Genomic DNA, 16,331 nt, shown 5'->3' on the forward strand with positions numbered 1-16,331 from the left:
AAAGTGTCCTCCAGGTGCTGGAGGGAGTTGTGTCACCCCAAAGCTGTAAGTGCCAGAAACATCAGCAGGGATTTGATCAGTGTCCTGCAGCACAGGCTGTAACTCTGGCCCTGGGACAAGGATCCTTCCAGCTGGAAAACTGTGGGATTTGGGCAGCACAAACTCTTAGTTTGGTAAAAGCTCCTCAGAACAAGAGTAGCTCAACGCAGGGAAAGGTGTGGGGTGATTGAGGGTTTTAATATCTTGTATCTCCTGTCATTTTGGCTGCTCTGTGTGTGCTCTGCTGCTGAATTTTGTGCTGTCCCAGTGCTGGTCTGTCCCCTTTGAGCATCCCCAGCTGGATCCCAAGCCAGCTGTGGCCCAGACAGGGATGTTTTGCTGCCTTAGAGGTGGGTGAGCTTTGAGCTCTGGCAAGGTGGTGCTTCCTAAAGGGAAGCAGCTTAATGAAATAATAGCAATTAAATTCTGGGATGCAATCTGCGTGGATTTTTAGGAGGAGCAGAAATCAAGCCTTTGGCACTCTGAATTCCTGTTGCTAATCTGATTTCCACGTGGCTGCCTCCTGTTGCATCAGTCAGCCCGTTTGGTGCAGTGCTGATCTGGGTTCCCAAAGTGCTGGAGATAAATGTAGCGTGGGAATAATCACTCAGCTTCATCTCCCTGCTCTCTCTTAGCACATATCCCTGGCACTGACAGCTCTGCAGAGCGTGGAGTCGAGTCCTTCTGTCTGCACAGCACATGGGTGTGCATCATCCCCGGGCTGGGGGTACACAGGGCACAGCCCAGGCCTTGGGGATGGGAATGGGATGACAAATGTGCACTCCAGGCAGCTTCCAGGAGGGGTTTTGGGGTGGTTGTCCCACCTGGTCCCCCATGGATCAGCTGGCACACCATGGGAAGAGTCTGGAAGAGCAGCCTTGAGTTTCTTGGAGTGCCGAGCAATTAATTTGGGCAGGCAGGGAGTTGCGTGTGCATGGTAATTAAGGAGGAGAGCACCTTAGGCCACCATAACAACGTGGTGTGGGTGTCCTGCAGTTTGAGATTGTTCAGGTAATTGCAGCAATTTAACTGGCTTGATCAATGGCAGTCACGTCAGCGTGCCATGGGGCAGGGATTCTGGAAAAGAGGTTAAATGGGATGGGCAGGGCCAAAAAGGCACCTGCCCCGGGGCACCTCGTTTGGATAAACTGTGTAAACTGTCAGTAATCCTTTCACAGGACTCACTGAGCGCTCGGCTCTCACTCCAGGCTCTTCCCTTCCTTATATAGGGCTGGCTAAGAGCTGGGCACTAATGAGATTGGAATAAAAGGCTCTGGGAGCAAAGATGAGCTTGGCAGGCCTGACTGAATCCCGAACTCAGCCCTGTGTGCACGTGGATTTCAGACAACACCAGCGTGGGGCCTTGGGCTTGGTGCCTCTGCCTTGGAGCTCCTGCCTGTGAACAGCAACTGGTGGCAGGCTGAGCATTCACCCCCATGGAAACCCCTGTGCTCCTGGGTTTGCCTCTTCTGAGGGGGGAAAACCCAGCAATGATGCTTATCAAAACATTTCTGGTGTACTCCATCATGATGGTTCTTGTTCTGGATCATCTGGGTTTGGTTTTATTTCATAGGAAGATGTTTAAGCTGCATTAATTGTCACAGTTCTGGACTAAAAGAATCCATGTGAGATACTGAACTAATATTTTATCTGATGTAATTTGAAGTGTATCTTACACTTCCCTTGTGCAGACAATTATTGCTGTTCTGCCTGAAAATGTTTGTGGAAATACTGTTTGTGTAGTCAGATATGGCCAAGGAAAATGTCTCTGCCTTGTTTGTCCTTGCTGAATTTATACATCAACAGCTTTGGTGCAGGAAAACCGTGCTGGGAGAGCAGGAATCAGCTGGCAAATACCAGTCCTAGAAAGCCTCAGCCTAAATCTTTGGTGTAGGTAAGACATGGCAGGAATTAAGAGACAGGGAAAGGCAGCGTTTGAAATAATTTCATGTAGTTTTATGTTTCCTCTCTTAGAAAAACAGGGATGATACCTGGAAAAGAAAGATTTGAAAGAGAGGAGGTTATGAGGGGGCAGAAATTGAACTGAAGGAACATGGGGTTGTTTTGCTCTGGCATCTTCCTGGAGCTTTGCAGTTCCTGGATCTGCTGTTTTGGGGTTGGAGGTGGGAGCAGGAAGGAGGTGGCGAGTGGGTGGGTTGGTTCTTACCTGGGTGTACCTGAGCTGTTTCTCATCAAGCACTACAAGCCAGAGTGGGTGAACATGGAACAACTTAGAAAAATTTTTTTGGGGGTAGTGACTCACTGCAACTTACCCAAAGTGACCTGATTTAGTTAAATGAGGCTAAATATAACCCATGTGAAAAGTACTGACATGTGGGAGGAGACGACAGAGTTGGCACTCAGCCTCTCTGTTCTGCAGGGAACATCTTTCACGACTGGTGACTAATAATTTTTACTCTTGCTGGCTTTGGAAATAACATCTCTGCTCCATTCCCCCCTTGTAGGGAGAGGAGGAAAATGCACTGTTAACCTGCCTCTTGTCTGCCTCCCTGCCTTTCAGCTCACTGCTATGGACAGTGCTATCACCCTGTGGCAGTTCCTCCTCCAGCTCCTCCAAGAGCCTCAGAACAAGAATATCATCTGTTGGACCTCCAACGACGGGGAGTTCAAGCTGCTGCAGGCAGAGGAGGTGGCCAGACTGTGGGGAATCCGCAAGAACAAGCCCAGTATGAACTATGACAAACTCAGCCGGGCGCTCAGATACTACTACGTGAAGGTAACAGGCTGTAAATCCCCCTCAAATCCTTATCCATCCTCACCAGCCTGATGAGCTTTGCTTCCTTTCCCATTCCCTTCCACTGCTCTCTCCTCTCAGGCTTAGGGAAGTTGTACTGGTTTGTTGAAACTTGTTTTTTAAGTCTTTAATTCTGTGTGTTGTCGTGCTGCGGTTCCTCCTCACTGGGCACTTTTTGCTTTGTGCAAAATGTTGTCTTTGCTAAATACAAACCTGTTGAATCCTAATCCCTTTTTTCCAAAAATTCACACCCTTGCAAGGGTTAAAATCCTCAACACTCCAGTTAGAGCAGCACTGGAAGATGATGATTGAGATGGTGAGTGTTGCACCACCTTAAGATTTTCTGCAGTTGTCTCTAAGAAAGAGCTCCAAAATAAGGATTTTCAGTGAATCAGCCCAAAGTATTTTTATTTTTCTCTGTATATTCAGAATTTCACCTCTGATGTGGTCAGTGATTTCAGTGCAGCAGAGCAAGAGGCTTCTCTTGTTTAGCAAATGCCTTTGAGTCTTACCTTCCTTTCAATAAGCCATTTATCCCACAACTGTTACTGTGTGAGTGTGGGAGATAAAAATAAACCCCAGTTTCTGAGGAAGCTCAGCTTGTAGCAGGTGGCAAGTTGCTGATGTTTATTGTTGGGTGGCACAAATATGGTTTTGTGCTGGGAGATCTCAGTAACAATAATTGTATGATAAATGAAGATAATCTTCAGCCCAAATTGTGTGTGGCATTTCACTGAGGAGCAAAACAAGTTTGACAGATGCTGTTTTGTGGTATTGAAATAGCTGATTATCCTGCATTCTGCTGACTAGTTCAGCTACTTATTTTCCTTTATTACCATCTTATTAAAGGTGGTTTGATCTGCAGCACCAGCTCTTGGTTCTGTAAAGCTGTGGAGACCCTTTAACTCTGCAGGTTCTCCTGTAAGATCACCCTTAATGCACCCAGGATCTTTGATGGGGGTTCTGGGTATTTTTTATTTTATTTAACATGTTAATCAGAATAGCTTGGCAGTTTTTAGGCTGTTTTTGGTATATCTAATGTCAGGTTAAGCTCACCTGCTTTAGTGTTTTGTCTGTGAGCTCTGGGAGTGCTGCTTTGGGGGCAGGACTGAACTGCAGGAACACAGAGTGGTTTTAAGGCAGAAAAAAAGAAACCTTTTTTCATGAAAGATTACAGCCTTTAATTCCTCTGCCTATTTTAGGCAGTGTTTGTAGGAAGCAAATTAATCTGAAGAAGGTCTAAATATATATATATGTATCTCCTTACCCACAGAATATCATTAAGAAAGTGAATGGTAAGAAGTTTGTGTACAAGTTTGTGTCTTACCCGGAGATTCTGAACATGGATCCCCTTGTCGTGGGCCGGATAGAGGGAGACCCTGAGCTGGGTGGCTTTGCAGAGGTCAGCAGTGCCCCCAAGGACGTGGAGAACTGTGGGAAGGAGAAGGCCCAGTCGTGTGCTAAGTCCTCCAGCCGCAATGACTACATCCACTCAGGCCTCTACTCCTCCTTCACCCTCAACTCCCTCAACAATTCCAGCGTCAAACTCTTCAGGTCCATCAAGATCGAGAATCCGGCGGAGAAGCTGACGGAGAAGAAGCCTCAGGAGCCGACCCCCTCTGTCATCAAGTTTGTCACCATGCCCTCCAAAAAGCCCCCCTCTGCCCCCCTGGTCTCCACCACCTCAGCAGCCCCCGCCACGTCCACGGCGTCTGCCACTCCCTCCGCGTGCCCCTCCCTTCCCTTGGGATCCGAGGAGACCCTCCAGACCTTGGAGACGCTCGTGCTGCCCAAGTTAACTGTCCCCGAGGCCCCAGCACCTTTGCCAAGCTTAACCAGCAGCTTCACCCCCACCCCGCCCATGTCCTCGGTGTCCCCCACCCTGCAGGTGCCCTCCACGCCCCCGTCGCCGCCCCTGAGCTCCAACCCCGACCTGGACATTGACACGGACATCGAGTCGGTGGCCTCGCAGCAGCTGGAGCAGGTGCAGGGCCTGCAGCACCAATCCCCTGAGCCCAAAGAGCAGGACTCCTCTGTGCTGGAGAAGGAGTTTGCCAACCAGCTCTCCAGGTCAAAAAAACCCAAAGGGCTGGAGTTGGCTCCTACTCTCGTCATTACAGGCAGTGATCCAAGCCCTCTGGGCATCCTGAGCCCTTCCCTCCCAACGGCTTCTCTTACTCCAGCACTTTTCTCCCAGGTAACCAAACTCCCTTCCTGCTTTCCTTTTTTAAAGTAACAACAGTGATTATGTTACATTTTAAACCACTAAGGGAAGGCAAGTGGAAAATGAATGGGCAGCTGACTCTGTGTGGAGTTCTGAAACTCAGGATGTCCCTCCCTTTGTTTTTTTCTTTCTTTTTTGGTTTTAATTAAACAAGTTTTATTCACAGTTGGCATTAACCTCATCCCAGAGTGTGCCCAGGTGGTGTGTCAGCCAGGCAGGGTTGGCATGTGGGGGCAAAACCCAAACCAGCACCAGCAGGTCCCTTGTAAACCTTGCCAGGGGGACACTGAGTTATTTCACAAACCCAAACCCTGCCCTTATCCTTCAGCTGGTCCTGAAAATACCTTAAAAACAGAGACCCACAGAGGTGTCTGTTTGGCAGCAGCTTTTTTTTTTTAACTCAAAGATCTGCATTTATTTAAGGGCAGAGTCTTGTGAGTGAACATGAACAGCAATAAGAGCAGCTGCTTAATTTGGTTGTTATCTTTGTGTGGGAAAGGGAAGCTTTCATGTCTCATGGAAAACTTGGAAGAGAACTGAATCCAACTGGGCTGCTAAATCATTCTGTATCTATTTCATCTCTTTCCTGTAATAAGTTGGAATTAGAGTGAAGCTGTAGGGAAGCTGCTGATTGAAAAGTGAAATGGCTGAAGGCAGGGGAAGAAAAGCAAGTGGAGTTGCTCTTGTGGCCCCCTGGGAAGTGCTTGGCTGGTGAACCTGCAGCATCCAGGGCGTTCAGGAGCTGGATGGAAACGTTTTGTTGTTACTTCTATTGTCATTGTCACCAGACCAGGCACGTTCCCCCATCTGCTCCTTCTGAGCTCCCAGTCTGAGTTTTCCAAAGTCCTTGCAGGTGCTGGATTGCAGGAGGAGTTGCGCTGCTGGAGGTTCCAGCAGGATTTGGCAGCTGTTGGGAACAGAGGGCTGTTTGCTCAGCGAGGGGAGGGAGAGCAGGATGGGAGGGAGGAGGGAATGGGAGTTCCTGAGGTTGGGGCCCAGCCCTGGCAGCTGCAGGAGCTGAGCTTGCTCTGGCTGGGTTTGCATGTGCTGCTGCTCCAGGGCAGGTCTCACTGAGCTCTCCTGTGTCTTGCAGACTCCCATCCTGCTGACTCCCAGCCCTCTGCTCTCCAGCATCCACTTCTGGAGTACCCTGAGCCCGGTGGCTCCTCTCAGTCCTGCCAGGTTGCAAGGTGCTAATACCCTCTTTCAGGTGAGTTCCAGCAAGTTTAGCCAACCTCTCCCTGCTTTTTTCAATCCTTTCCTCTGCAGGAATCAGTTACCCAAATATCTGCTGTAGAAATAACACTGTGATCTTTGTTTTCTGTTAGATTTTGAGAGCACTAATTTTAGTGGTTACCCAGTTTTATTTAAGGGTGTTGAAAGTGTTGGTGTTTCAGAAATGTTTTAAATTAACTGCAGCACAGACTGCTGAGAGAGATAATTATTGTTAATTTTTAGGTCTGTTCTTCCTGTAAAATTTGCCTCCCTCCAACTTTGCTGGTTGAGATTTTCATAAAAATTGAATTTTGCCCCTGTTTTTTGTTTTGATTGTTTCTGTTGAGAGACATTAATTCATCTCAGCATTAGTTAGGGGGATAATGTGTGTTTGATCTCTGTGACAATGTGTGGCACAATTCTTTATGGTTTTTATGGGACACCTTCCAGTATCCCAGGCTGCCCCAAGAACCTGTGGCTGCCCCATCCCTGGAAGTGTCCAAGGCCAGGTTGGATGGGATTTGGAGCAACCTGGGACAGTGGGAGGTGTCCCTGCCCGTGGCAGGGGGTGGCACTGGGTGATCTTAAGCTCCCCTCCAACCCAAACCATTATCTCTCTAATCTTCTCTCTTCTGGTATTTGGAAATTCTCACCTTCACTGTTGTCAATAAATAATTTTGTTTAATATACAAGGAAAAAACCCCCATATTTAACACCCTCCCCTCCTTCAGCTGTAATTCCTCATGCTCTTCCCTCACCTTTCACTTTGGCATTGGAACAGCCACATCTGTTGCCTGAGTTTGCTTAGGCAGAGGGTGGGATTTCACTGGTTGGTTTTTGGGTTGGGATCTGTCATCTCCATGGAGATGAAGGAAGTGGCTCACATGTACCATGAGGATGGGGAATAAACAAGTAGGGCTGAAAATGCACTGGATATTTTTCTCTAAAAATAGCTGATAATTAACAGAGGGACTGTTTAGACCTCTGGTTTCCCAACAACATGTATTGAAGTCACTCATTAATTGAGAACCTGGACAGTGCTCAGTGCTACAGTGACACTGGTTGTAGTGGCTGGGGATTGAAAAAGTAAATTAAAAGTGGGAAGCCAAGAGGATTCTTTGGGGTGTTTTTCCTTTGTTGTGTTTTGGTTTGTTGTTGGGTTTGGTTTTTTTTCCTGGGGGAGCTTCTACATGCACAGATATGGGAGGAACAGTGAATTAAAGTGAATTCTTGCCTAATCATTTTTGTTTTGTCTCTCAGTTTCCATCAGTGCTGAACAGTCATGGCCCATTTACTCTGTCTGGACTGGATGGACCCTCTACCCCTGGCCCATTTTCCCCTGATCTCCAGAAGACATAGCACATGAACTCATGGAAAGGACACATTGGCAAGCAAGGGAAAGACAGGACACTTCTATTTAACCACATTTTTTAAAATGAGCAATTTATAATTCTGCAGAGATTCTCAACAATCGTAGTTTTTGCCATTCCCAAATCAAATGCCTTTTTTTGCAAAATGCCCTGTTTTTGAGGAACCCAAGTTGGGAATGTATATGCAAACGCCTTAATAGGAGCTGCAGCTCCAGTCTCTTCTCTTCCCTCCTTGGCTTGGAAGATTCACCTGCTCAAAGGGACTTTGGGTTGGTGTTGCAGCAACTGAGTCTGCACTGATGGCACTCAGCAGTGGCAGAGAGTCTTTTCTCTGTGACTCCTGGAAAAACCCCTCTGTTCTTCTGCTCCCTGTGCTTGGCAAGAAGGAATCCCATCAGGATGGAAGGTGGCATTCCAGGAAATGCTCGGGAAAAGGGCGAGTGCCCTCCAGCTCTGCCTCGGGGCACGGGGACTTCTGCAGCAACAAAGCAGCTGAGTCTGTTCTGCTGTAAAAAAAACATCTTGTCTTTTTGCAGGGAGAAATTTCAAGGACTATTCAGTGCTTGTGTTCCTGAGCTATGGACAATTCCAGAGTGGTGGAGTGTCCCACCAGCCCAGCCCCAAGCAGGAGTGCTCTGGCTGCATCCTGGATGCTTCCCTGCCCTGGAGAGAAATCAGTGGTGGGATCAGTTCCTTTCAGTCCTCAGAGAGTTTGAATGCTGAAGTCCAAACATTTCTTGTGCCAGAGACCTGTTGCAGAGCCTGTGATCTCAGTGCTGCATGAGCAGGATGGTGCATTTTCCATGCAGGTTGAGCAGGATGGTGCATTTTCCATGCAGGTTTTGGGGGTGCCTGTGCTGAGGTTGCTGCCTGGTGCTGGAGTTCCACACCCAGACTGTGGTGAGAACACTGATGTCCCAGCATTAATGTAACTGCTCCTTCCCACAGGTTTGGAAAAGTTTCCTGCTTTTCCCTAAGTGGAGGAGCTCCTCTTCTACCAGCTCTTGGCTCAAGTTTTGCTTTGGAGCTGTTGCTTTATTTGAGGAAGCACTGGCCAAGGCAGGCTCAGTGTGTCCAGCTGGCTGAGGGGCTCCACACTGTAAATCTGCCCTTGCATCCCTTTCCTTGGTGGTGTGGCTGGATTTATAATGCAAGAGGAATTTCCAGAGCCATTTGAGATGAAAATGAAATCCACATTTAGATTTTTACACCTCAGGAGGCCTTTTAAGAGAAGTGGGGAGTGAAAGGAGAGAGACTCTCCTCTCTCAGCCCCTCAGAGTCTGTGGGTGCTGGGCCCTGTGTCCTCCCACTCTGGGCATCTGATGCCAGGCAGCAACTTCTGTTTGCTACTGTGTGCATTGAGATGGGGATGTAAGGGAGTCTTTTCCATGAAGTACCCAGTAGGAAACAGCTGGAAACATCTCCCTCCTGCAGCATCCTCCCTGACTGTCTTCAGAGTTCTCATGAGCAGAGGATTGTCAGCAGGAGGAGCTGGCAGTGTTTGCTGTATATATTGCACCTGTTCCATGGAGAAGTGGTGAACTTGAGCTCTCCAGAGTTTCCCTTTTGCCACTTTTGCAGGCTTGGAATTCATTCACTTCAAAGGGTGTGACAATACCCAAGACTTCTCTTCCTGCAGTGATGTCACCTTTGTGTATATTCTGACATTGAAACATGTAAACCACTCTGTGTGTTCCTGGTGGGACGGGTGGGTGGAGCAGGGTTGCTTTTTTTGGGCATTGTTCACCCAGAACACCTGCCCAGTGGGAATGGGAGAGGAGAGTATTCCTTTTTCAGGTGGAGAAGCAGGGAGTGAGCTCATGGAGTGTGACCTGTCTTCCTGTTGGGTTCTGTCAGAGGCATAAATGCTTCACATTTAGACATCAGCAAGATGCAGGATTAAAGTTCCTGTGCCAGCAGCTCTTAAAATGTGCAATATTGACCTTTTTTTTTATTTTTTTTAATGCAGAAGCAAAGCTGCAGATGATAATTAAGAGCAGGCATCTGGAATTTTCTGGTTTGCATGATGGCTTTTGAGTCTGCTCTAGAAAATATATATAGCTATGTATAAATAGCAGCACTTTTAATGGTTGTTTTAGGTTGGCCAATTTTACGCCCACCAAGTGTGTGGACTTGAGAGCAACATTGCAGACTAGGAATAGAATTTAAAACTAATTAATGAGCACTAAGAACTTGCAATTTAATTGCTTCCCTTTCCTTGTCCCCTATGGAGAAAAGCCAAGTTTATTTGTTTAGAAGTTGTGTATGTGCACACATGCACTTAATTCTTTGTGAACTTTATCACTTTGAGCATAGGTATGCAAGAGGACCCAGCCTGGGTTCCTGCTCTTCTCCAAGGAGCTTCCTGAGGTTGCACTGCCATAGCTGGGGCAGATCCACCTGTCCCTTTGGGAATACCTTCTGCAGAGGAAGTTCACCTGGAAATGCAGCCTGGATGGGGGGTTTCTGTCTGGTAATATCCACCAGACAGCACTGGGAAGGTGATTCCTTTTCCCTTTCAAGGAAAATCAAAGCCCATGTAGGATTATACTTCAGGATTATAATCTTGGGAAGCAGTTGGGAAAGCACATGGGAAGGGCAGGGAGGTGGGAGAGGAGCAGCTTGCTGCCTTTTCTCCATTACAGCTTTCAGGTCACTTAAGGGAATATTATCTTGTATATATTCTGCCTCCTTAAACACACATTTACTGACAGGTCTGGAACTGGCAGCCTTTTTGGAGCACATTCCTGACAGAGCACAGTGTCCTGGGACCTCTGGGGCTCAGTTATGGGAATTGCTGGTTCTCTACTAGGTCACTTCAGGAGCACTTTGCAGCTCCTTGCAACTTGTATTTAATTTAGTGTAGGGCAGGTGGGGGTTCATAGAGATTCTTTTTTCTGACCACTCTGCACCCTGGGGGGTTCTGAAATAATAATTCAGCATTACAGGAACCTTTTCTTAGCTGACAGTTTGTGTTGCTGGAGTAGCCATGGGGTGGTGGAATGCTTGGGAATATTTGCATTGGTTATTGGACTGGATGAGCATGGAAGCTGAACATCTGTGTTGCTTCTGGAAATCTCTTTTCCATGTCACTGCTGCTGTGGGATAGCTGGGAACCTCTCCCTGCTGGGGCTGTGTGTGCTCCACCTGGCTTTGTTTCAGATCCTGGACTCTCAGGGTGCCACTGGCAACACAAGCTCCTGGCAGGAACAGCCCATGGAGGCAGGAATGTGTTCAGGATACCCCCAGTTACAGAACCACTCGTGTTCTGCCCTCCCTGGGAGGGGCATCCTGGGGAGGAGGGGGATGGAGCACAGTTGGGTTTCTTTAATCAGCAGCTCCAGTCTGAGCCTTGTTTCAAAGCTGAGCTTTTCAGCAGTGGTGGCTGAATGCACCTTCCTTCCAGCTGTGTTTTGCAAGAGGTCAGCAGGTGATGGAATTCCTTGAGTTTGAGAGGTCATTGTTTTTACCTGGAGCATCCTCAGACTTCAGTATCCATTCAGTCTTCAGCAGAGTGGAGTGTGTGTGAGAACAGCAAGGTGTGGCTCTCCAGTGGTTTGGTTGGGATAGTTTCTCCCTCTGATACCTTTTCAGACCTCAGATTTCTCACAAATAGGTTCTCCTTGTTTTTCTGGTGTTATTCTGAGGACAGTGAAGGCTGCCTGGGTGCAGATGTCCCTTTCCACAGCACTGAGCTGCTTCACTGTCTTTGTCCCTCGTGACTTCAGCTTTCACTGAGAGCTCTGCAGGTTGAGGTGGGAGGGCAGGGCTGGCCTAGAACAGGGCTGGGTTTCTCAGGTGAGCACAGGGCAGAGGTCTGGTCCAGTCCTGCTGCCTTCTCCTAGTGCTGAGCTCAGAACCTGCAGTTCTGACTCTCTGTTGTCTCCCATGATTTATTCATCTTTTAGTTTCCTTTTGCCACTGTTTTATAGGAGGTTTGTGTGTACTCCTGTTTTATCATTTAACCTCTTCCATTTTTAAGGCATATTTGTTTACAATACATCTCAGTGTTGTATCAAGAGGCTCTCTTGGTATTGTCAGCTCTGGAAATCAACTACAGTAGTCAAAGAACGTTGTCAAAGCTGACAGATGTTTTAAAACTTGATGTTTGAGTTTTGGGTGTCCACAGCAATTTTGTTCTGTTTTGTTCCTTAGTTCTCCTGTGTGAGAAATAGAATTTGTATCTGTAAGAGTAGAAAGGGAAAAGAAAAGAGACCCTCTGGCCTGTGAGGTTGTGGGGATGGATGGGGGTTTTGTCTCAGAAATCACAGTGTGGTATTGCAGAGCCCCCCAGGGTCTCACACTTGGCAGCTCAGTCCAAAACCCATTTGGGTTGCAGTTGTGTTGCTCAGAAGCTATTCAGGTTTTATGAGGTATAGGATGTCTTGCCTAAATAGGGATTTTTATGGTTTGATTGGAATTTAATCAGGCAGTGATTGGCAGTGGCTGCTGAGTCTGAGCAGCAAATCTGGTTCATGGGGAAGCCTTTGTGGCCATTCAGGGAGTGGTGGGATGTGGGACCTGCTGGAGCTGCTGTGTGAGCTCAGGGGAAGGTGCAAGGGTGTCCTGGGCAGCTCCTGGGGGTGTTCTGGGCAGCCCCTCGGGGTGTCCTGGGCAGCCCCTGGGGGTGTCCTGGGCAGCTCCTCGGGGTGTCCTGGGCAGCTCCTCGGGGTGTTCTGGGCAGCTCCTCAGGGTGTTCTGGGCAGCCCCTCAGGGTGTTCCTGCAGAAGGCTCTGCCTTGGATCAGCACCTGAGCACGTGGAATCCCACCTGGAGCTGACTGTGCAGGTGGGAGCTGAGTCTGCACAGAGAACAACTCTTGGAAATGGAACCAAGTCTTTCTCCACAGCCTAATTTTAGTCATAAGGTGCAGCAGAGGAGCCACAAAGCCACAGGGATGATGGCACATTCCTGCAAGTCTGTTCAGCAGCAGCAGCTCCTGTTGAAATTCCCTGATGGAATTGGTGCCACCTGGAGCAGAGAGGTGAAGCTTTGGGTTTAGTGGCAGTGGATCTTGACCTGAGGAATATTATTCCTGCCTTTATACCAAGACCAAACAGGAGGAGGGTCTGTTCACTGCAGAAGGGGATTGTCTGGGGGCTGACCAGAGCAGGTAGGAAAGCTGGGCAGGGCCCTGTTTCCTCTTGGATGTGTGTGCTGAAGTGTTTCCCTTTTGGAGCAGCAAGATCCAGGCTTCATATACATCATTCTGGAAAAAAAATAAGCCCAGAACTGGCTGGAATTGCTTTTGTTTACCCCTCCCAAAGTATGCAGTGGATTTTGGCTGTGGAGCTATTCCAGCTGTCTGATGAGAAGCACACAGAGCTGAACACTGGGCTGGTTTTGGATTCCTTGTGCCTGGAATAGCCCCGCATGGAACACACTTGTGTCATGCCTGGCAGGATGTGTTCAGGATGGGGGATCTGCCTTCCAGATCTGTGCAAATCCCTCCCTTGTGCACTCACAGCAGACACTGCCCTGTGCAGACACCACTTTTCTTGGTTTCTTGGAGTTTTTTCCTTTTGTTTTACTACTCAAGTCAGTCATGTCACAGTGTGGACTCGGGAGTTGCCAAAGGTTATTTTTAAATGCAGCTTTGACATTGTTGGATGCCACATCTCCTAAAAAAAAGTGTCTTAAGTGTGTCTTTGAATAGTTTTGTGTTCACAGAACAAAAGGTTGGACTTCTTTCCTCAGAGCACTTCTCTGTTGAGCCCAAGCATTGCAGGAGGTTTTCATCTCAACGTGCAGGGGGTGGGACAGGGTGATCCTGAACCTTTGGGAAACAGGGATCTGGATGGAGACTCTGAGTGACCTGTGGGTGGAGCTGGAGGTGACTGAGGAGCCCATTCCAGCCCTGGAGCAGCACAAGCAGCAGAGCTGTACCAATAACTGGAAGCTGTTGTTTTTTTAGTTGAATTTTTATTTTCTTTCTCATTTGGGGTTATTTTTTCATGGTTTTTTTTGAACACAGGAAGGCTTTTTGAGGGTGGCCTCTGCATGGTTCCTGGTGTGTGCTGTGTGCTGGGGTGGGGGGGTACAATACCTGGGTTTGCTCTGAAGCTCCTCGAGATGTGTTGTGGGGTTTGTTTTCCTTTTGACTCGCATGTCTTAAACCTTCAGGCTTTGAAACTGCTTCCTAGAGTTGTGTTGACTTTTTGTTCTGCTGTTGTTCAGTTGCACAGAGTTTTCTAGTTATGATGTGCTGGTTCTTAACGTTAATTCTCTGTGAACAGGGTTGAGATTATTCCTTGTAGTTTAAAAAAAAAAAAAAAAAAGAAAAAAACAACCCCCCTCAAAGTTGGATCCTAAAACTCCCTTTTCAGATCTTGTTTGTATCCTGTTGCAGTGTTACCAGATGGCCTTATGTACGTCACAGTGTTTTGTGATAAGTACAGTAGCACATTTAATGCTTATTTCCCCTCTGTTTTTATAGCTGAAAAGTATATTTGTAATTATAGAGCTGAATAAACAGCAAAATTTTAGGGGAGGAGGGTTGTTGTCTCCCCTCGTGGATACTGGGGCAGCTGGAATTAATCTGGGACTAAATCCTTAACCAGCATGAGACTGTCTTGGGAATTCTGAGGATCTTGGCAGATGTGGATCGTGTGCCAGGGGCTTGGAAAGCAGAGCAGATCCAGTGGCTTCCCCACAACTGCTCCCCCTTCCCTGGGCTGAGAACCAGCCTGGGGGGCTCAGGGCAGGGAAGTTGAGGTGAATTTTTAGCAACTTTAACCTGCTCAGCTGTGCTAATGTGTGCCAGTTTTGTCCTCTTTATTTCTGACATGCAGTTCTGTTCTGGAAAGGGACTTTCTGATGCCTTCAGTGGTCATTCCTTGGTTGGATTTTTGGGCTCTTTGCTGCAGTTTTGGGCTCCAGCAGCAGCCTGGGCACAGTTGCCTGTCAGGTGAGCTCCTCTTTTACTCTGCAGTGGGTCCAGTTTTACCTTCCTGTGGCTTTACCAGAACAATCAGTGGTAAAAATGACATTGAAAGCAGCAGAGAGAACATTTTCAGTTGCTCTTTCCAGAACAGGATTGCATTTTTTTTTCTATAAATATATATATAGTACCAAGTCTAGAGACAAAGCAAGTTATGTTGTAGTGAGTGTCTCAACTTCCTGCACTGGAGACTTTTCTAGACATGATCTCTTAGAGACAACTGTAATTTCACCCACTGTGCTCCTTGTTACAGTTGGGTGAACCTGCCTGGGACAGAAAAGCTTCTCAGTCTAACTTTCTTTTTTAAATAATACCTTATAATAAGAGTATCTTAATGCCATTGTGTTAAAGAAAATGCTGGTATGTAATGCAAGTACATAAATAGCCAAAGTTTTCAGTAATTGTTCAGTGTTACTAAATTTTGCTTTTATTTAACCTTCCAAGATAACATTTAGGGAGACCTTCAGCATGTTGATGTCATAAAGTCTGATCCACTTGATTAGAGCAGATAAGGAGTTATTTGAACACATTTCAGGTTTGAATACAATTTGGAGGCAAAGTTTTAAGATGCAAAACTTCCTTTGCACTGTAATGACACTTCAGATGCTGCTTTTAGAGTGGCTGGTTGGTAATTGTTATTCAAACATCATGAAGGTCTTTCCTGAGAAATCAGGTGACTTTTCTATTGCTTCAATTTTTGTGCAAAAAAAAAATAAAACTAAAAATCAATGTATTGCAATCTTTTTTTAAAAATGGGGTGGGAATAGTTAAAGAAAACTATTTTATGTAAGAACTGACAGAGGGATTTGCTTTGTATAATGCAAGCTGGCTTTAAAAAAGCATTGTAGCAAATTATTCAAGTCAATCATATGTTAATAGTTATGTGCAACCAGACATGCAAAACAATTGTATTTTTTTAAATAAATATTTTTAACAAAGTTTCTGCTCTTCTGACTGGTTTTTATTTTTTCTCAGTGGAGGAAATAGAAAGTTCCAGCTGCAGGGCAGCCTGGGCTGGCAGGAGGAGGGAGCTCAGCAGACCTTGAGGTAAAATGTCCTTTTGCAGCATCACAGGCTTGGCTGGAGCCAGAGATGGAGCTGGGAAGTGTTTTTCCCCAATCAGGTAATATTCTGGTGAAAATTTCCTTTAAGGAGGATTTTTTTCTTTCAGTAGATTCCATCCCTAAGTGCAGATTTGAACTCACCACAGAACTGTTGCTCTGCCTGGGTGGGTTTGGCTCTGTCTGATCAACTCTGCCAGGGCAGGCTGAGGTGGAGCAGCTGCCAGTGCTGGGAGCAGAATCCTTCCCAACTAAACTCCCTCCTGTCTTGTTCCTGCTCCCTCCTCCGGGCTGGGCTGCAGAGGTGGCCCCAGGAGGGACACACTGGGGTGGGTTTGGTTGCTGGAAATGGGGTTTGCACACCCTTTTTTATCATTGTGGGAGTTTCCAGGAGAGTCACAGTGGCATCCTGTGGAGCTGGAGAAGAATTACAGCACAGAGGGCAGCCCTGGATGGAATCTGTTCTAGGAGTGGAAGAGAATCATGGAATGGTTTGGGGTGGAAGGGACCTCAAAGCTCACCCAGTCCCACCCCATGGGCAGGGACACCTCCCACCAGCCCAGGCAGCTCCAAGTTTATCCAGCCTGGCCTGGGACACTTCCAGGGATGGGGCAGCCACAGCTTCTCTGGGTTAGCCCCATTTTCCTTCCATAAAATATCCTCACAAACTTCCCATGGATGTTCCTACAGAAACAGCCTCAGGAGCTGAGGAGTTAAAGTGACTTTG

At 47.2% G+C, this 16,331-nt stretch overlaps 1 protein-coding gene across 3 annotated transcripts in view; it reads left to right on the forward strand.

The window, feature by feature from the left end:
* The window catches only part of ELK4 (ETS transcription factor ELK4), a 33,297-nt gene extending 17,813 nt beyond the window's left edge, over positions 1–15,484 (forward strand). For all 3 annotated transcript variants that reach the window (XM_071578835.1, XM_071578837.1, XM_071578836.1), the window contains exons 2-5: positions 2,561–2,776; positions 4,068–4,991; positions 6,112–6,228; positions 7,494–15,484. In XM_071578835.1, coding sequence (XP_071434936.1) covers positions 2,561–2,776; positions 4,068–4,991; positions 6,112–6,228; positions 7,494–7,592 — 1,356 coding nt within the window. In that variant the 3' untranslated portion in view covers positions 7,593–15,484. The remainder of the gene's footprint in view (positions 1–2,560; positions 2,777–4,067; positions 4,992–6,111; positions 6,229–7,493) is intronic.
* Positions 15,485–16,331: the final 847 nt, after the last annotated feature.

Source organism: Pithys albifrons, chromosome 28 (assembly GCF_047495875.1).
Source record: "Pithys albifrons albifrons isolate INPA30051 chromosome 28, PitAlb_v1, whole genome shotgun sequence".
Lineage (NCBI taxonomy): Eukaryota > Metazoa > Chordata > Aves > Passeriformes > Thamnophilidae > Pithys > Pithys albifrons.